Genomic DNA, 22,742 nt, shown 5'->3' on the forward strand with positions numbered 1-22,742 from the left:
TCAGAACACACAATTTACAGACAAAAAACTGTTGGTGGTGATGACAGGCGATAGATGCCGTTGATTGTAGTAATATCATAGTTGGAGAATTAAGTAGCAGTGGAGAGGATGGATGTATTTGGCAAAGTAGAATAGTGTATCATGTAATAATAATGATAACAATAACACGTTTTCAAAAATTACTGTTAATATTTTATTTGTATAACTGACATAAATTAATGCTTTATTTCGTTTATGCACATATGACTACTTAAGTAGTCATCCATTACATGCATCTACAAGTGAAAATAAATAAATAAAAGGCAGTGATTTGCTATATGACAGTGGTCTAGAACCTAATGTCTGATATGACTGAGGTATGCCTCTACATGAAAAGTTTACAAAGTTTACTTATCTGCTCTACCAAAGAATAAAATAATAAAATGTCTGGCCAAACAGGCAGGACGGCCAATACCGGATGTAGTCTATGGTCAGAATTTCTGAACACATGGACTACATCCGGTTCCACCATCATGGCCACTCTGGACTTGCTGATCATGCTTTGGGCATCCACCACAGGATAAGCTGGAAGAAGGCCACTTTACTCCACCGTGTTAGATACAAATATGAGAGGCTATTCGTGGAATCTTCCTGGGTCCTGAGAAAGTTTCCAAACCTCAACAAATTTGAGTGCATGAAACGGTCCCAAATTTAGGAAGCACTCATCCTCAGATTCTTCAGCGAAACTGCCAAGACTGCCCAACGTTGGTTGCCTCGTTAATGTGTTAGTGTCTGGGTGCACATATCATTGTTCTGCTGTGATCCCTGATGATGGCAGTTTGAGCCAAAATATTAGAGGACTTAATTAAAGTTATTATAATTAATATTCAGTAGATGTTGTAATTTCCTGAAAATAATAGTTATCACATCTTTTTTTTTTTTCCTCACAAATTATTTTATTATTCTTATTACATCTTATTACTGCATTAGGTAATAACATTTTATTACAGTATAGTGAAATCGTGTTTCTTTTTTTAGTTCCTGTGCTTGAAGAACATCCGAACTTTTCTTCAAACATGCCAAAATGTGTTTGATCTGAAACCAACAGATCTGTTTGAGCCACATATGCTATTTGATTACACAGATTTTGGAAGGGTGAGTATAATAGTATTCTATATATCTTTGAACCATGGCACTTGTATTTATGTTTGAATCAGTTTTTATAATTAGTATTTGTTCTAATAGGTTTATATATGTTTTATAGTTCGGTTTCTAGACAAACTTTAAATTTTTTCAAGCCTGCAGTAAATAGGGTGGCAGTCTAATACTGAATGACAAAAATCTATCACATGAAAACTTGCACAAAACATCCATGCCAGTATGAAATTTGAACCCTCAGTTTGTTTGTTTGTTTGTTTGAGAGCAGAGATGTTAGGTATGAATAACAGTATTAAGAAAACAATAATAGCCTGACTTTTGTAGATACTAACAACGGACTCCATCATTAACATTCAGCCTATAGAAAATCTACATCTATAAGTATGTACATGCATCAATGGTTTTACCACCATACCTCATAACAGTATAGCATTATTAAAAACTGCAGTGAGTAGGACAAAAGTTATCAACCACTACTGAGCTAACTGATTATCCAACAACTTAGCTACAATACCCACCAAAATCATAGCATACCATCTTCTTCCATCTGTGGCCTACAGAAAGTCCATGGTCATTTCCAGAGAACCTCTAGGGAAAAAAGGGAGGTGGGGGGTAAAGCCTTAAAGAAGTACAAGTTATTTTAGCATCTTGTAGATTACATTTAAAATTGTCATTTATATGTGCTTTCTAAGGATTCTCTGATCCTTAGATTTTCTGGGGTTTACTAGGTACCTTTTCAGTTGTAGACCTGCTTATTATGTTCAGAGTTGATAGGGCAGTCAAAAATGAGAATTGTAGAACACAAGGATTACATCTAGTATGGCATGAAGCACTCATTACAGAATTCACTGGGGGGGGGGAGTCATCTTTCTTCATAGAAGCAAATATAAATACGAAAATCTTTTTTTTGCATTAATTGGCTTCTTCAGTGAATTCAGAAATACACGCCCTTCAATGAATTTGGATGCATGAAGTTACCACAGTTATGGAAGAAGTTTTATTCTCCGACCTTTATCCTAGCAACCGAAAATGTATAACTATGCGGATTAGGCAGTCTCTATTAGGACTGTGAGTTCCTTCTTCTCTATCTTATCCTGGTATCCATATACACATCCGTATTTTAGTGTAATGTGTTCTGTTTATGCCAGTTTAACTAAATATTGGAAATAATATTTATTACTATTATTCTCCCCCCCCCAGTAACACAAGTGTTCTCTAGTGGTGCTGCTTTTGGAGTTTCATTGTTATATATTGTGTTATTTTGGGTTACCGAGAAGGCAAGGTCAAAGTCAGACGCATCTGCGGTGGAAGAGAAGATAAGTTTGCGCTATTTAGTATAGTTAAAATAGTGTTTATATTTATATATATATTTAGCGTTTATATATATAATATAGTATTTATTTAGGATTTATATAGTTAGTGTTTAGTTTACTAGTTTCTCGGCAGTAATGAATGATGGCAGCTGCAGCTCCAAATGGCATGTCACCAAGTCCTCTACTGTATAAGGACTCTATTTGCGTAACATAAAGGATTTTGTGGCATTCAGTGCTTGCGGTATGTATGTGTTCTGTGAGTTGGATATGTGGCAGGTGAGAGGGGGGGAGGGAGTGCGTATATGTGCAAAATGTAGGCAATGGGAGGAATTTTAATGAATTAGATATTTCGATAAACAACCTAGTTACGCCAGTGACGGGAAATGAATGTCGGGAGACGAGTAGTGTGATAGGAGAGAATGATGAGAAAAATATGAATGAAAAAATAAGAGTCGGGAGTGTGGAAGGCTTGAATGTCTGTGAAGTGTTCGGAGATGGTCTTGATTGGGAGAATGAATGGAGAGTAAGAGTGACTAACTTGCAGAGAGACATAGATGAGCTGAAAGAGGAGGTGGAATATCTCGAGAATGAGATGAGAAGTATGAAAGATGAGATAAGGCAAATGAGAGTAGGAGTGAGAGAGAGAGTTATGGCAATGATAGAAGAGGAGAGAATAGAATCAGTAGGAGAGAGGGAATGAGAGAGAGGTATGGGAATGATAGAAGAGTAGAGAATAGAAACAGTAGGAGAGAAGGGATGATAGAAGAGTTGAGAATAGAAACAGTAGTAGAGAGGGAATGAGAGGGGGGGTATGGGAATGATAGAAGAATAGAGAATAGGAGCAGTAGAAGAGAGGGAATGAGAGAGAGAGGTATGGGAATGATAGAAGAGGAGAGGAGAGAATAGAAGCAATAGAAGAGAGAGAATGAGAAAGCGGTATGGGAATGATAGAAGAGTAGAGAATAGAAACAGTCAGAGAGAGGAAATGAGAAGAATGCAAGGGAGTGCTGGAACCAGGAATAGAGTGATGCCAGGACAGTAGGTAAGTAGGGGAAAACAGAGAGAAAGGGTTAAAGGAGAGAGAGTGAGGGATTGCAGGTGAGCATTCAAGGAACAGAGTGGTAAGAGGTGTGATGTATGGAGACTCAATGATTCGTGGTGTGCAAGATAGGATACCAGAGGAGTGTTTGTTTGGAGGGACGATAGAAAGTGTGGCTATGGCAGTTAAGAGGGGTGGAAGGATGGACGAAATGATTGTGATGGTGGGCACGAATGACTTGAGAGGCAATGTAAATCAGGCGGCAAGAGATATGAGATTTTTGCTTGAGGTTGTACAATAGAAAACACAGAGAAAAGAGTGTGTGTGTGTTGCCCAGGTATGATAGTGACGAGCTGAGCAGAAGAGCAGTAATACTGAATAGCATAATAGCCAGAATGTGTCAGAAGAGAGGATTGGAATATGTGGATGCTTGGAGGGCATTTGAGGATAGAATGGAACTGTTTACGAGAGACCGCTTACATTCAAATGTAAATGGTCTCTCGTTTACAATTGAATGTAAGGCATCTGGAGAGATTGCTGTTTTCTGAATGAATCGGTGTGTCAATACAGAGAAACTAGAATTCCCATGGTGGATGGTAGCAGGGATGGCCTCTTGTGGGAATGGGTGCTTGGAGGAAGGGGGACGACATCAGCTAACTGAGTCCAGTGTGGTTTAGAGGGGATAGTGATAGGTATAGAAGCAGTGATATCTCTATGCTTTATACTAATGCCAAAAATATCAGAAATAAAGGAGATGAATTGTTGGCATTGATAGCATCAGCCTGGCCAAAGATTATTGGGATCTCTGAGACGTGGTTGACGGAAAATGATATAATAACAGGAATAGAAGTAGCAGGGTACAGCATTCTTCGGCAGGATAGGAAGGGAAAACGGGGTGGTGGAGTACTGCTTATGATAATTGATGACTTATGTCCTCTAAGAGTGGAGGCTTTGGAAGGCAGTGACACTAATGGTTTTGAAAGCATATGTTGTGAGGTGGGAAAGACAGGATATATAGTGGGGTGCTGCTACAAGCCAAGGAGCACAGAGGGTGAAGAGCAGGAGATGTTTAGGCAGTTGAGCTTGGCAAATGCAAGAAGAATGATTGTTATTAAAGATTTTAACTACAGCAGTATAAGCTGGGAAGAGGAAAATGCATGTAGTAATAAGGGGATGGAATTTCTAGAATTCTTGAGGGACAAATGTCTTAGGCAACATGTAATAGAGAGAACAAGAGGTTCTAGAGGATTTGGTCATAGCATGAGAAGAGTTGATAATAACTGAGATGACATCTCTCGCACCAGTTGGAGAGAGTGACCATGTGATTTTGACTTGGAAGATGAATAGACATGCAGGAGTATCAAAGAAAAGGGAACGTATGTGAAATTATAAGGCAGGTGATTATAATAGTCTTAGATATCAACTTGAGCAGTTCCATGGAGGGCAGAATTTGAATGCCAGGATATCATTAGTGCTTGGGAAATTTTGAAGGAATATTTGAGCAAGGATGAAGGCATCTGGAGAAATTGCTGTTTTCTGAATGAGTCATTGTGTCATTACAGGGAAACTAGAATTCCCATGGTGGATGGTAGCAGAGATGGCCTCTTGTGGGAATGGGTGCTTGGGGGAAAGGGGATGACATCAGCTAACACTGAGTTCAGTGGGATGTAGAGGGGATAGTGATAGGTATAGAAGCAGTGACATCTCTATGCTTTATACTAATGCCAGAAGTATCAGAAATAAAGGAGATGAATAGCAGTAATAGTAAGCTGTATTCCACGAGTGATGAAGAGGACACAATTTGGTGTAAAGTGAATGGCAAACAGGAACTGCAGGTGAAAAAAGATTATGGAAGAGATATAAGGAGAGGGGTGGAGAGTAGATGCACAAAGAATATAAGACACAGGCCAGGAGAGTGACTAGTATGGTGAGGAAGGCAAAACTGGAATATGAGAAGAGATTGGCACTAAGATCCAAAGAAAATTGTAGGGAATTTTTTAACTATGTGGCCAGTAGGAGGAGAAATGATTGTGGAAGAATGACATTGCAGGATAAAAATGGGAATAGAGTGACTGATGCAGAGGACACAGTGAAGTTGTTCAATGAACACTTTATTGGAGTATTTCATCCTGGAGAAGAAGGTTTTAATACTCGAGGGATAGGGCAGGTTCAGAGTTTAGAGGTGCAAGAGGAGAGAGTGTTCCAAATACTGAGTATTCTAGATGTCAGTAAAGCTGTGGGACTGGATGGTATTTCACAACGGGTTTTGAGATAATGTGCTAAAGAACTGACAGCTCCATTGACCTGGCTCTTCAATAAAAGTCTTGCTTTGGAAAGGTACCCAAAAAATGGAAGGAAGGTAAGATAGTGCTGTTGCATAAGGGTGTAGCAGACTGGAAGTGTCTAATTATAGGCTAGTTTGTGTCATCAGTAATTGTTAAGGTCTTGGAGAAATTAGTGAGGGACTATATACAGCATTGGGCAGACGAGGGTAACGTTATCTGTGAGAATCAACAATGATTTGTTAAGGGGTGCTCTTGCTTAGTAATATGATTGCCTTTTATAATAAAGTGACAAGAGCAGTTGATGAGGGAGAGGCATATACTGACATTTTTTTGGATTTTGCAAAAGCATTTGACAGGGTGCCACACAATAAGCTGATATTTAAATTGCAGCACATGGGTTTTGATGTCAAGTTAGTCAACTGGATTCAGGATTGGCTGTCTGATAGGTATCAGAGAGTGGTGTATGGTGGGGCAATATCAAGGAAGCAGAATGTTACGAGGGGTTCCACAGGGCTCCGTAACTGGGACCTGTATTGTTCAACCTTTATGTCAATGGATTGCAAGTGGATATTCAGTTGTTTGCGGATGATGTGAAGCTGGGAAGGGTTATCACTAATAGTGCAGATGTGGCAGCCCTGCAAGAGGATTTGAATAAACTAGACAGATGGGCAAATGAATGGGGTTGTCAGTTTAATACAGCGAAATGTTAAGTCTTGAAGTTTTGGATTCATTGATGGGTGGCTGCATACTTGATTAGAGGAGCTGTACTGGAGGAAGTAGGAGAGACAAGAGACCGGGGGGGGGGGGAAGATGATTGATAGAAAACTGAAATTCAGGAAACATATTACAAAGGTGGTGAAGGTAACCCAGAGGGTTGCTACAATACTGAGAAGGATGCTGACCTGCAGAGATAAGAATTATCATTCTGTTGTATAAGACCCTGATCAGACCACACTTGTACTATTGTTCTCAAATTTGGTCCCCAAAATTTGAAGGGGATAAATTAACTGTGGAAAGGGCACAGAGGCAGATAACAAAGATGGTTTCAAGACTGTATAATATCAATTATAAGGATCGGCTGAGGGAATGTGGACTGCAGAGTTTGGTGAATAGAAGGAGAGGTGAAATGAACGAGACTTAAACTTGAGAGGCAGTTACAGGGTTGACATTGGGGAGTTCTTTTGCTTGGTGGAACAGCAAGAATGAGTGATGACAAAGGGCCATCCCTGGAAGTTATGAAAGGAATCTGTGAGCAAGAGGGTGAGGAGTAGTTTCTTTGCATGGAGGGTGGTTGAACCGTGGAATGCATTGCCTGAGTGAGTGGTGATAGCAAGAGTGGTCAGTGAGTTCGAGTGGCATGATAGACTTTGTGTTTCCTAAGAAGGACCTCCCGCGATGTGTCTCTTGACTTCATTGAGGCCTGAATAATAATAATAATTATTTTTTTAAATTCTAGTTTTACTTATTATGCTATGCATATTGCTATCTGTTTATAGAGACACTAGTATAAGTAATAATCATCGTGTATAAGTTATGGATACAACTAACTAGCACTTTTTTGTGGATAGTCTTGAATATCTGTTTGAATATTCAGCACTTTCTTCCTGCTTCAGTGGTATGGTCATGGCTATTGTAAAGCAGTTCTGCAAAATTAGCACCAGCAAAACACTAGACCAGTGATTGCCAAAGGGGTCGATATGACATTGTTGGGGGTCGATTTGGGCTCAGGGGTTGATTGGGGGGTCGACAGAAAAATATAAGACATCAGTGTATGGGTAATATTTAATTCGGTAACCTTGGATTACCTCCATGACAAAAGACATGGAGGTAATGACAACGCAATTAAGAGTGAATCGTGGGATCAGTACCTCCATCTTACAGGTCCATGAATAGGACCTGTAAGATGGAGTAAGGTCATGAAAATAGTTACTGAGGCCAATCAAGTAGGCCAAAATGACGTATTTAAAAATAAACAGATGTTGGTGGTTCTTGCTGGCCGGCGCAGTGGGAGCGAGATTGCAACACGTGCGTGGTTCTTATTTACTGATACTTAAAGTATTCGATCTCAGTCTCATTTTTGAGCATCGACATACAAGTGAGCGTTAATGTTCTAAAATTCATCAGCATACATATTATAATTCAATCGTTATTCATTCACGAACTAAACTTCTCTATGTTGAAGAGTTGAGCAGTGCTGGTAGTAAAAGCAGTGATATTAATACCAGTAGTTTATTAATATCACTAGTAATACCAGTGATATTACTAGTGATAGTAGTAGTAATAGTAATATAATAATATGTACTATATTATACATACAATAAACACTGTAACTATAAAATTAACAATCTAAAAACTCACATAAGCATCTTTTTTTTTGCTTGTCCTATTATAATTACATAATAGTAAAATATAGGGGGTCGATAAAAAGTCAAACTCTTGAAGGGGTCGACGGGCAAATAACTTTGGCGACCCTGCACTACGCTTTATTTTTTATTTCCTTTTTTGTATTGTGACTTATGGCTGACGTAATATTGTAATGTTGTTTAAGTGCAGAACTTTTCTTTCTGCCAAAATGCAGAAGGAAAAGTTCTGCTTAAAAGTTCTCGTTAAAGCTAACACTGGGTTAGCTTTAAGGACAGCATTTTTTTTTTTTTTTTTTATGAGCTCACTGTCATTTAATTTTTTTGTTAGCTTCCACAAGCCCAAAAGAAAAAGAAAAAATAAACTACTTGGAAATTATTATTATAATTAAGGCTATTTTGCCTGCTTCAGTTTAGGAGTGCCCCTGTCTAAATGTCATTGGCTATTTACTCACGGATTCTTAGGGCATTGTAGATGTAAGTTTACCAAAACATATATGTAGCATAAGGAAGAGAAATTTACACATACCTTTTTCTGGGGTTTGCGGCTTTTCTTCTTTATGCGATGTCCGAAAACTATTGAGTGTGTGGAGGGGGGGGGTAGGCAATTTGGGAGAAATAAATTAGAAAAACCCGGGTTTTTTTCCGTAATATATATATAAACATATATATTATATTACTATATTATATAGGGTGGGGGAAAGGTGAAAGGGTTGATTATTTATATAGGGGGAAGGGGAAAGGGGGTTGATGGGGGTGTGGTCCGTTTCGACTATTCTCGGTCGTCATCTGAACACATTGGGAAAGTGGATGCTATGTCAGGTCGGGTAGGTGCTTCCATTTTTGAATTGTTTGTGTTATCGCCTGTTGGTCGTGGTTGTGACCTCAATTTTATGTTGTGAAGCTTCCAAACCTCGGAGATTATGTAGGGCCTGTCGATAGAGTTCGCGTCACATTGTACGTTGATAGAGTTCGCGTCACATTTTATGGCTATTGTTTCCGATATTCTTAGCATTGTTTCATTGTCTTGTCTGTCTACTATGATGGCCTTGTCGATCTGCGGGGTATGTTTTTGTTCAAGGGCGTGAACAGCTATTTCCATTTTTCCTGTGCTTTGTATTCGATTTTTCTTTTTGATGTTAAGTTTTTTAGTGTTTAGATGTTCTGGAATAGGGATGTTATAATCACGCTAGTGTTCTTGTAGTCTTGCCCATAAAGACCTGATGGTGGAACCTGTGTAGGTAATATCACAGTCTTTTTGGCAGGGAAATTTATAGACTACATTGTGATGTTCAAATATTTCTTTCTGTGTGTGAGGTTTGGTGGATTTTATTAGATTTGCCAGTTTTTGGTTTGTGGTGAATACCAATTTGTAGTCAGTATGTTTGAAGATGTATTCATAAGCTTTGTATATGTTTTGGGTGTATGGTAGTTTGATAATTTTTTGTGTTGGGAAGTTCGTTTCGGTACTTGGGTTGTTTTGGCGTTTTTTTGCCGTCTTGTTTGTGTAGTTAATCAGTTGTGTAGGATAGTTGCGATTTATGAAGATCTGTGTTAATTTTTTTATTTCTGCGTTTAGATTATTCTGATTGGTTGAAAATTTGTAGGCATTTATGAATTGTGATAAGATGACAGATTTTTTAACAGAATATGGATGGTATGAGTGAAAATGGAGGTAGTTTTCGATATGCGAGGGTTTGTGGTATATTTTCGTGGCTATTTTGTTGTGTGTTCTGGTTAATGTCAAGTTTAAGAAATTGATGGATTTGTTCTGTTCGGTTTCTGTGGTGAATTTTAGTCTGTTTGCTGTAACCGTTTAGGGATGTTTTTAAGGTGGTGATGTGTGTGGGATTACCAATGCACAGAATATCGTCCACATATCTGCCATAAAAGGTGATATCGGGGGGAAGGGAAGGGTGGAGTAGGAGTGATTCTGTATGTGCTAGGAATAATTCCGCTAGTTGTCCACTGATGTTTTGGCCCATGGGGAGTCCGAAGATTTGAATGTACATGTTGTTGTTGAACTTGAAGAAGTTTGCCGAGATTATTAGTTTTATTTAAGTTAATAATGTCAATGGGCGTTAGATTAGTACGAGAGTGTAGGGTGTGGTCTTCTGTGAGTAGTGTGTGTGTACGATGTCTAAAGTTCTGGGGACGTCGACGTTAGTGTATAAAGAGGCCACATCCAAAGAAGTGAGGATGTCATCTTGGGATAGGGTTAGGTTTTTTATTTTTTCGAAAAGGTCGTCTGTGTTTTTTTATCATGAACTTAGACGTTGTAATTAATGGTTTGAGAAGTTTCGCTACGAAATTTGATAAAGGGGCTGTGGTGGTATTTTTGTAGGAGACTATTGGTCTCATCAGGTACCCATCTTTGTGGGTTTTTATTTGTCCGAACATACAAGGGGTGCGTGTGGTGTGTGTGTGGGGGGGTTGTGTTTTTCAGTGTGGTTTTGTCTATTTTATTTTCATTTTTTAGGATGTGAAGGGTACTGTTGATTTGTTTTATGAGGTCAGTGGTGGGGTCAATTTGTATTTTTCAGTAGGTGTGTTGGTCGGTTAAGATGGCTGTTATTTTGTTGTGGTAATCGGTTTGGTTTGTAATGACTACAGTGTCGTCCTTTGTCAGCTTTATTGATAATAATGTTCGGGTTCCTCTTTAGGGATAAAAGGGCTTTTTGTAAGTTGGGGTTGATGTTTGGTTTAATTATTATTTTACTGTTTATGATGTTGTTAATTTTGTTTAATATTGTTTCTTTGTTAGAGTCATATTCTAATTTCGCTTGCATTTCGGTAATGATGTCTCTATTTTGTATGTACTTAGGGGATACACCAAAATTTAATCCTTTGCTCAGGATGGTGATTTCGTTGGGCGTGAGGTTGTGGTGCGATAGATTGATGATGGAATTGTTTTTTGTTGGTTCTAAGGCGGAAAAATCCAAAGGGTTGGAAGCAACGCGATTGTTGTATTGGGTGTTTGTTAGTGCGTACCATTTCTTTGCATGTCGATCTTCTAATAATAGCGTGTAGTCGTTGATGTGAGATTGGGTATTATCCCAAAAGACTGCCCATTTGTTTGTGGTTAGTAGCTTTTTCAATCTGTTTTTTGTTTTGTGAATGTATGAATGTGCTTGTTGTTTCTTTTTAAACCTGTTGTTTATGGCTTCTTTTATGAGGGCACGGGATGCTCGGTAGCAAATTTTTTTGTTGCCGCGTACCGTGGCGAATTTGGTGTGATGCCGCATTGGATGCGGCCTCTTTATACACTAACGTCGACGTCTCCAGAACTTTAGACATCGTACACACACACTACTCACAGAAGACCACACCCTACACTCTCGTACTAATCTAATGCCCATTGACATTATTAACTTAAATAAAACTAATAATCTCGGCAAACTTCTTCAAGTTCAACAACATGTACATTCAAATCTTCGGACTCCCCATGGGCCAAAACATCAGTAGACAACTAGCGGAATTATTCCTAGCACATATAGAATCACTCCTACTGCCCCCCCGGCATCACCTTTTATGGCAGATACGTGAATGATATTCTGTGCATTGTGTAATCCCACACACATCACCACCTTAAAAACATCCCTAAATGGTTACAGCAACAGACTAAAATTCACCACAGAAACCAAACAGAACAAATCCATCAATTTCTTAAACTTGACATAAACCAGAACACACAACAAAATAGCCACGAAAATATACCACAAACCCTCACATATCGGAAACTACCTCCATTTTCACTCATACCATCCATATTCTGTTAAAAAAATCTGTCATCTTATCAAAATAATCTAAACGCAGAAATAAAAAAACTAACACAGATCTTCATAAATCGCAACTATCCTGCACAACTGATTAACTACGCAAACAAGACGGCAAAAAAAACCACCAAAACAACCCAAGTACCAAAACGAACTTCCCAACACAAAAAATTATCAAACTACCATACACCCTAAACACATACAAAGCTTATAAATACATCTTCAAACATACTGACTACAAATTGGTATTCACCACAAACCAAAAACTGGCAAATCTCCTAAAATCCATCAAACCTCACACACAGAAAGAAATATTTGAACATCACAATGTAGTCTATAAATTTCCCTGCCAAAAAGACTGTGATATTACCTACACAGGTTCCACCATCAGGTCTTTATGGGCAAGAATACAAGAACACTACCGTGATTGTAACATCCCTATTCCAGGACATCTAAACACTAAAAAACGTAACATCAAAAAGAAAAATCGAATACAAAGCACAGGAAAAATGGAAATAGTTGTTCACGCCCTTGAACAAAAACATACCCCGCAGATCGACAAGGCCATCATAGTAGACAGACAAGACAATGAAACAATGCTAAGAATATCGGAAACAATAGCCATAAAATGTGACGCAAACTCTATCAACGTACACAGGCCCTACATAATCTCCGAGGTTTGGAAGCTTCACAACATAAAATTGAGGTCACAACCCCGACCAATAGGCGATAACACAAACACTTCAAAAACAGAAGCACCTACCCGACCTGACATAGCATCCACTTTCCCAATGTGTTCAGATGACAACCGAGAATAGTCGAAACGGACCACACCCATCAACCCCCTTTCCCCTTCCCCTGTATATAAATAATCATTCTATATAATGTAGTAATATAATATATATGTTTATATGTATATTACGGGAAAAAAACCCGGGTTTTTCTAATTTATTTTTCCCAAATTTCCTACCCCCCCTCCACACACTCAATAGTTTTCGGACATCGCATAAAGAAGAAAAGCCGCAAACCCCAGAAAAAGGTATGTGTAAATTTCTCTTCCTTATGCTACATATACATTTTGGTAAACTTACATCTACAATGCCCTAAGAATCCGTGAGTAAATAGCCAATGACATTTAAACAGGGCCACTCCTAAACTGAAGCAGGCAAAATAGCCGTAATTATAATAGTTTATTAAGAGGAGTAACATGGGAGTTTTCCCAGAAATAATATACATAATCTACTTGAAAATGTTTGCATGCATTTACAAGTGTACACTTACACAAACATCTGGCTACTATTATGCAACTGTGAACAAGCTTAGCACACCAGGAAGAAAGTTTTCTAAACTTTTATTATCTGTACATGTGTTGAAAGAATGTAGGACTGTTTTTAATAAATGTGCAGTAAAGATTTCAGTGAACCTTTTCTTTTATATATATATATTCTTTGGCTTTTATTCTCATTTTATAGCAATCTGTCATCCTGATTTGTAGAGTGGATAGCATCTCCACTCTCTATCCAATAACCTGTGGATTTGAATTAAATTTTTCACATGGATGTAGGTGAATATCATTAGGTGGTAGATGAATTTTATTACTCAATATGAGACCATCCTGAACAAATTCACATCAAGTGTGTCTCTGTTCGTAGTCATTTGTGATGACTTAAATAATTACAATAAGATTATGTAGGTTAATGTTATAAGAGTAAGAAGGATACTGTATGAGGTAGCATTAGCCAATATTGAGTTAAGCTCACTCAAGGTGTGCTTTACATTCAAATTGTATAAGAATAATTAGTAGGATGTATTAAATTGTATTTAGGTTTTAAGAGTAGAAATGTAGGAGAACGAAACCTAATTTAGAAACATTTGTAAGTAACTATTAATTGTGATCCAATTGTATAAATGTGCTAATGTGAATCGAACAGTGTAATAGGAATTCTTAATTTAATTAAATGGTATGTGAACAACACATTGGACTGATTATGTTAATGCACTATTCCCAAAAATGAAAAGTTCACTATCAATCTTAGATTAAGTGATTAAGATCAAGCCACGACTAAATTAAAATTAACTTTAGCAGAGAATAATAACAATCGTGTGGAAAGGCTTATGTGTTTGTCACACATGTTGATTGGATTTTAACAGTATAGATGCGAACACAGATTGATAAGATAGATAAGCGTTTAAGTTAATAAATAGTTATTTTCTTATCAATCTGTATTCGCATCTATACTATAGCATTTAAATTAATAAATAGTTCTTTTCTTATCAATCTGTGTTCGCATGTATACTGTTAAAATCCAATCAACAGACAATAATAACAATATCGCCTTTGTCTTCAGTTTAGAATCTTATAGCCTCACGCTCAATACATAGTCTAACTGGCGTGAGCAAAATATAGTATATGAGCAAAAATAAGATATTGTAGAATATAGCAAAATGGCAGCAGTCGACACTTTTATGATGCTTAAAGAAATAATTGAAGACAAAGCATGAGTTACAGGATCTTCTGGAATAAGACTAAAATCCTACATAAGAGCAGATATCTTGTGGAATGGAATGAATATCTTTATAAGGAAACTTGTGAAGTGTTACTTCATTGTCCAAAATTAATAGATCTTGATGGTCTATATTTATCTCCTTTATGGGAGGTAGTACTTTTTTAATCTGCTAACTATCCTAATTTATTTCATTATGTATTTGTGTTTTTTAAACATATAGGAATTTATTGATTGTTTTGTTACCTTTTTCTTTAGTTGGCAAGATGGTGGGCATTTCTAAAGACAGAAAGAACTTTAGCAAATGTCCACCATCTCACGTAAAAGCTTTGTAGATCATCCCTTCATTTTATTTTTTATGGCCTTTCCTTCTCTTGGTTTCCTTCCATTTCTGTGCTGAAGATGCCGTTGACACTTTGGCAAAATTTTTACCATTAAAAATCAAGTTGTTTAATGAGTCTTCCATTTCCTTTATTTTTAATAGCATGCCAGCTTGCATTTTTCCAGATTTAAAATATAACTTTCTTGAAATATGGAGTAGATATTGCTGAAATATGGAAATATCAGTTTTACAGAGGCTATACTGCATAATTCAGAAGGCCTGGTCAGTAGTTCAAATTCCAGATGTTTGGAGTAGAGTAGTGCTCTACTCCAATCTGGAATTAGCTGCAATACTATACTTGCTGTATAAGATTGTGTTCTAAACAGTCTAACTTATTGAACGTAGGACTGTTCAGAGCAATTTAGTTATTGAATATAAGATAGTGTTAATGAATGGAATGTCTTTATAAGGAAACTTATGAAATGTTAAACTGTTAATCAAAGCTGTTTAACTTATTGAAATAAGTTTAGTTGTAAATAAATCAAAGAGTAGAGGCCATAGATATTTGAGTCCAATGGAAAATCAGGGTAGTGAGTAGATGGCATTTAAGTCATATGAAAAATGAAGACATTAAGGAAGCAGCTTGACATTGTTAGCTTTCAAGAGTGTGAGAGAGCAGAGGTGTGCTCTCTTAAATTGAATTAGAAACAATAGGTTAGCAAAACAAGTTTTGAATGCCAGATGTGCAGGAAGAAGATCAAGATCTAAATTTATTGATGCAATAGTCTTGTGTTAGAAAACTGATGCAAGATCTGACAGTATTGGAAATCTTACAAATAACAGATTAGTTTGGAAGAAAATTATTGACAGAAACAGGTAATAATGTAAACCTAATTATGCAATACAGTCATCCCTCGATGTCCGACTTATGTCCGGGTTCCATTCCATCCAGCAGGACGTAAGTCGATACATTAAATCAACAGAGTTATAGGGGTAAGGGACTTAACCGTAAAAAGTATACTGTCAATTTAATTTTTAAACCTTATTATAAAACTTTAAAACTTTTTTTACTGCCACTATAAAATAGGAGAATAATCACTGAAATCTCCCTCCACAATCACATCTTCATTATCTTTCCTATATGAATGATCAGTCAGGCTGTGGGTCTTCTGGTGTAACCTTTGTTTTTTGATGAAAATGTCCAATGTGCTTTGCTTATTCCTCTTCATCTTTTCATCATAGATTTGTTTATAGCAAGCAAACTCATCATTTACTTTAGTTTCTACTAATAAATAGTGTTCAACATTTCCACGTTTTCAGCCATTTTGAGAACATCGCTAACTTCAGAGAACATTTCTACAAGACCCTTCGCTGTGAGTTGTTTAACTACCTCTTCTTGTTTCTCTTTTCCCCTCTTCCTTTTCTCATTTTTCCTCTTCTGCAACAGGTTGTTCCTCCAGTTCGACTAATTTTTCGTTGGTCAACTCTTCAGGGACAATTTCTGAGTTGAAGTCATCATCATTCCGACATTCAGATTGTTTGCTAGGTCCACTATTACAAATTTTTAAAATCGTGCACAAACCATTTTAATGTCTTTTTCCAGATGCCACTTTGTTCACATTGAGGTCACTTTGTTCCAAATCACAATAATATTTTTAATAGCATGATAAATATTGAATGTTTTCTAGAATTGCATGAAAGTTTGATAATTTCCTTCAGAAGCAGAAATGGCTTGTGAAACAGTTCATCATCAAATTCCTGATATATATATATACCCTCAAGGGGATATGATAGTACTACATGAAAAATCTTACAAATTACACTTTGTTCACTTTGAGGTCACTTTGTTCCAAATCACAATAATATTTTTAATAGCATGATAAATATTGAATGTTTTCTAGAATTGCATGAAAGTTTGATAATTTCCTTCAGAAGCAGAAATGGCTTGTGAAACAGTTCATCATCAAATTCCTGATATATATATATATATATATATATATACCCTCAAGGGGATATGATAGTACTACATGAAAAATTACATCATTACCAACTTCCTATCTTACAATTTTCTTCCAAATCAGTCTGTTACCTGTCAAGACTCCAACATTATCAGATCTTATATTTCTATCTTCTAAGGCACTTTTTACTGTATCAATCCACCTATATCTTGGTTTACCTCTGGGTCTTTTTCCTACCAACCTGGCAGAGAACACTTGTTTTGCTAATCTTTCCTTTCCCATTCTTTTTAAGTGACCATACCACCTGAGATTAGCTCTGCTAACACATTCCTGGATGCTGACAATGTCAAGTTCTTTCCTAATATCATCATTTTTAATATGATATTGCCATTGATGCCATCTGTTCACGCCTAAAATCTTTCTTAGGACTCTCATATCTGTGGTCTCTAGTCTTTGGTCAAATGTTTTACTTCTGACCCAGCCCTCAGATCCATAAGTTAAATTTGGTTTAAACACTGTCTTGTATACAGCTAATTTAGTGTTCCGACTAATTTCTCTCTTATTCCATATGAATTTATTCAGTTGACTTCCTACCATACCAGCTTTGTTGATTCTGTTGACTATTTCCATATTTAATTTACCATCTTCACTAAAAATCGTGCCTAAGTAGCTGAAATGTTTTACTTGTTCTATAGATTTTATTCTATAGGTTTCTATAGGTTCTATATTTTCTATAGGTTCTATTCACAATGCAGCTGATATTTTCAACGATTCCTCCTATTTTTATTGTCTTTGTCTTTTTAATGCTGACCTTCATACCATATCTATTACAACAGTAATAGATATGGTAGACTTGGATTTAGAGAAAGATGTTGAAAGTTTATTTTTCACTTGGTTAGACTATAATAAATTTGGTTTAATCCTTTATTATTATTTATTATAGTCTAACCAAGTGAAAAATAAACTTTCAACATCTTTCTCTAAATCCAGAGTAATTTAATAAAAAAAAAAAAAAAAGGTGGCACATCTTTTGGCAACTCCTATAGGTAAAGATGACCTCGCTATTGCTTCTGCCTGGTATCTCTACCACTGGGCCTGGCTCCCACTGAAGAGACCTCAATAAAGGTTGAAACTAGTCTGGGTAGTGGCCAATTCCTTAATGCATAACAGTATACATATTTGCAAGGAGATGTATTTTGCATTATGGGAGATACTGGAATAGGATTAATGGTAGCTTGATCCACCTTCGCTGCGAGTTGCCCGTTGTTGTTACTACCTTACCCAGTAAGATAGTACAACACCATATTCAGTCTTGAAGATATTTTCAGGCACAAACTTTGTTTGCTCACACTTGGATAATGGATTAAACTAAATTTATTATAGTCTAACCAAGTAAAAAATAAACCTTCAATTCCCATCCAGTTCAATTCCCATCCTCACGCCATGGATGGGAATCAAACCCAGGTCTTTCCAACCAAAGGGCTTCGTCTATACCGACTGAACTACAGAGGCTCAACGTAAATTACACTTGATAAGTAAATCATATTCTTGTTTTAATCCTTTATCCATTCATAAGCAAACAAAAATTTGTGCATGAAGTATCACCATGGCATAGCTATGTATTTATTATTATTATACAGGGACTTCACTCATTGCGAAGGTCCACTTAAAAACATCCATTAATCAACAACTATCAAGTAGGATGTTGACCTTTCATCAGAGTATCTTGATGAGAGGTCATCATTACTATCCTATAATGTAGAGCATAGCACATCTCCCTGTTTTGGATTTGTATATTGCAGTATATGTTATAACTTCTACTGATGGAAACCTAACAGTCAAAGCTTGTTAGGTTTCCATCTGAGTAGTGACCCTTCCCATAATGCATAGGAGTATGCATATTCAAAAGAGTATGTTCAGAATTATGGAATTCTGAGGCAATTTAATGAGAAAAACTGTTGCAAAGCATGGAAAAGTTTTTCTGTTCCATGAAGTATAATAAGTTTAGTTTAATCCTTTATCCAAGTGTGAACAAACAAAGTTTGCGCCTGAAAGTATCTTCAGGACTGGGGTAAGGTGGTACAACACCAGGGCAACTCATTGCAAAGATGGAGCAAGCTATCAACACTCCTGTCTCAGTACCTCCTATAATGCAAAACACATCTCCTTGCGGATATGTCTAATGTTAAGCATTAAGGGAAGGGCCACTACCCAGACTAGTTTCAAAATGTTCCATGAAGTATTGATGTACCATTATTGTACATCAATACTTCTGTTTTGTTGTACTCCAGAAATTCAGGTTTTCGTCTCTCAGAACAGGCAAACTGGCAACGTTAACACTAACATCTGTAGATACAAGACACTCCTGGAATAAGGATTTGCCAACCTATTCCATAGGATTTCGGTTTGAACGCCTGCAATGTGAAGTGAGTCTATCCGTAAGCATAAATCAGGATCTGGATAAATTCCACATGGAGACTGTTGACGAGTTATCTTATTGAGTTTAAAACTTATACCAGTTTTGTATGCATTATAGTACACTTCATCAGGAGAGTGAGGTTAAAAAAAAAACATGTAACAAAAATTCCTTTGAAAGCACAGTAGGGCCCCCCGTATCCGTGGGGTTTGGCTCCATCGTCTTCCGCGGATACCTGAAACCGCGGACAGTAGTGAACCCTATATATACTATGTTTTTTCCTATACATAAATACCTATGACAACGTTTAATTTATAAATTATGCACAGTAAGAGATTAACAACAATAACTGATAATAAAACAGAACAATTATAACAACATACTATAATAAAGTTATCTGAATGTGAATGGAATCTTAGCAACCTCAGATGTGTGTTGCTTTCTCCACCTTTGCAACGAGTTGCCCTGGTGTTGGACAATCCCTGCAATCAGCCGAATTGTCTATTACTAAAAGAAAGAGCCATACAGCTTCATTTTGGTGATGTAAAATTACATAAGCAAAGTGGATATTAGATCCAACATTATTTCAAAGCCGAATGTTTGTAGAGACTATGAAAGTTTCATAAGTTGACCTTTCGTATGTTAATATCTTTGGACCTGGTTTGACCGCAGATACGGGGGTTCTACTGTACTTTGTAATTTTTGTGGAATATCCATTTGCATCCTGTTCACACCATCTAAAAACAAACAAAAGGGTTCAGCTTCTGAGATAGGAAGTTTAGTGAGATAGTCTCTTAATCAAAATTCGGATGTGAACTTTGATTAATGTGATTCAGAATGCTTGGTAGAATTATTTCCATTGGTCCTTTTGTAATCTCTATGAGGAAGATTTATAATCATTTCATTTATTTATAAACATGACACTCACATATACTAGTGGCCAAAATTGTGGAAATCTTTTCAAAAAAGTGTACTTTTGAAGTTTGATGGCTCATAACATCACTTTTTTTTTGTGTAATACCATAAAATTATATATCAATGGAAAGATAATTTAATTAAGAATGTAATGCAACAAAGTTTGTTCAGTTATCAATATTATATGAAATGTTATAGCCAAATAACCAGAAAAAAGAAGCACAACTTCCTTAGGTCGATATGAAGTAGTTTTCCTTCATTTGAATGTAGCCAATGAGCATGAGTGTTTAGAGAGTCAATCAGGTATCATCTTGTTTGTTTTGGCAATGAGCTAATAAGGTCACAGTAGGATTCAGCTATTGATCTCATGTATTGGAGCTGAGAGGAGGACGTTTGTCAGTGTGTTATGTGATTGATATCAAGTTGGTTTTTTTTTTTTTGTGTTCTTTCATTTAGTGAGCTTGTAAAATGTAATAAAATTAAAGAAATGGTGCAAAGAGTTGACTGGTCACCCAGAAAGCAATGTAAAATAGTACTATTAAGTGAACACGGTTACAGTTATGAAAAAATTAGAAGAAAAATTAGTGGAAACTTAACCACCAATTTTGCATTTCTAAATTTTTGAAGAGGTATAAGGAGACTCAGTCACTACAAAACCAGACTGGTAAATGTAGCAAAAGGTGCACAACAGCAAGTGATGCTAGAAGAATTGAGAGACTGTGCCTACATGACAGAAGAAAATCATCTGGGTGTATAAAAGATGAAATAGTGCAATACAATGTGAAGTTGAGTGCAAGGACTGTTCGCCGCAGACTGCAGGAATTTGGTCTAAATGCTAGAATTCCACAAAAAAGGCCATTTTTATCTCTCAAACAAAGGTCGAAAAGATTAAACTGGGCTGAAACCCATGTTAACTGGACAGCGGAACAATGGGACAGTTATTTGGAGTGATGAGATCAAAATCTCCCTGTTTGGTAGTGATGGCATAAAATATGTAAGGAGAAGAATCGGAGAAGATTTGCATCCCGATCGCATTTACACCTACTGTGAAACATCCACTTAGTGTTATGATCTGCGGTTGTATGACATAAAAAAGGTGTGGGCAGAATTTGCGTGATTAATGAGAATATAAATGCCCAAAAATACATAAATGAAATACTTGAGCCCAAACTGAAGCCTTCCGCACGTGATCTTTTCCAAGATAATGAAACATTTATATTTCAACAGGATTCAGCTCCATGTCATGTTGCTGCTGTGTGCAAAAAGTGGTTTCAGAATAATCATATTCCACTACTGGAATGGCCTGGGAATAGCCCAACCTTAACCCAATCGAAAATCTATGGAGCTGACTAAGGAAACTTGTTAGTCAGAAGCAACCCACTAATAAAACCCAATTAATAGAAGCAATAATTCAATCTTGGTTTCACATTATAACAGCTGCAGAACTAAAAAACTCGGTTCACTCCATGGGAAGGCGTTGTAAGGCCGTAATTGATGCTAAAGGTTACCCAACTAAGTATTAACTCACAATCTGAGAATTTTTGTATATCTCATTTTTTCTATGTGTTTCACTTTTCTTCTTTATAACTGCTGTCCTAATAAAAAATCCTTCATAAAAGTTATTGCATTACATTCTTGATTAAATTATCTTTCCATTGATATATAATTTTATGGTATTACTCCAAAACAAAGTGGTGTTATGAGCCATCAAACCTCAGAAATACAATTTTTCTAAAAGGTTTCCACAATTTTGGCCACTAATGTACATTGAATTGTTGGTAGGTAGGAGCTTTGGGTAGTCATAATTTTATGATACGTTTAAATCATTTATAAAGAAAACTTTGTCATTTTTAAACTTATTTTTATTAAATATTTATTATTTAATACCAATTGAACGGAAGTTTATGATGAAAAAAATTGCATTTCATGTATATGAAATTTTTCTATTTACACTCATTTAAACATAATAGGTTCTTCAGACACTTTCGTTATTATCAAAGTCAAATAAAGCTGAATCTTCTGGAATCAGGTGAGTATTTCTAATCAGTTTATTACTCTTTAATGTTAAAAGAGAAATGCATATAACTACAGTTAGAATAGGAATTAGTTGAATGGCATCCGTTTTTACTAAAAACGAATGCCGGGGTTAGAATTCCACTGTGTTGTGGATATGTTTGTGAATGTTTTTAGGCATACATTCATTTCTTTGCTGGTATTGAGGCTCGAAATAGTTTTTTTTTAGAAAGAATTCTTTAAAAAAATAAAATAAAAAAAATAATTTGACTAAGTATTCTTTGAGAAATAAGTGAGTAATGACAGTTATTTAATAATCAACTGTATTGGAACTTCCCCATAAGACCAGAATTATGAGATTTAACCAGCTGATGCCATCTTGTTGGTTTTCAAAGCTAAGCTATTTTTGGCAATTTATTTTAGCAAATTAACAAAGTTTTATGAATTAGCAAATTTATAAGCTATTTTGTCTACATTCTTGGCATTGAAATTTTTATGTATGCAAAAGCTTTGGAATTACAGCAAGTTTTAATTTATTTAAAAAAAATATAACTGGTCATTGGTTTGCTGTATATGACTTGATGTTGGTTTTATTAATTATTATTATTATTATTCAGGCCTCCATGGAGTCAAAAGACTCATCGTGGGAGGAATTAATGTTTAAGATATTGCTTGAAGAAGTTATTTTATGTAACTTCAGTGAA

The 22,742-nt window shown here is 36.3% G+C and overlaps 1 protein-coding gene across 1 annotated transcript in view; it reads left to right on the forward strand.

Annotated features, from left to right (window-relative positions):
* Nucleotides 1–22,742, forward strand: part of Vav (Vav guanine nucleotide exchange factor) — a 339,372-nt gene that overhangs the window by 67,551 nt on the left and 249,079 nt on the right. Inside the window, exons 2-3 of the mRNA XM_090414835.1 lie at nt 1,018–1,134; nt 21,996–22,054. Coding sequence (XP_090270961.1) covers nt 1,018–1,134; nt 21,996–22,054 — 176 coding nt within the window. The remainder of the gene's footprint in view (nt 1–1,017; nt 1,135–21,995; nt 22,055–22,742) is intronic.

Source organism: Typopeltis vanoorti, chromosome 26 (assembly GCF_054136105.1).
Source record: "Typopeltis vanoorti isolate ZY-2024b chromosome 26, IOZ_Tvanoo_1.0, whole genome shotgun sequence".
Taxonomy (NCBI): Eukaryota; Metazoa; Arthropoda; class Arachnida; order Uropygi; family Thelyphonidae; genus Typopeltis; species Typopeltis vanoorti.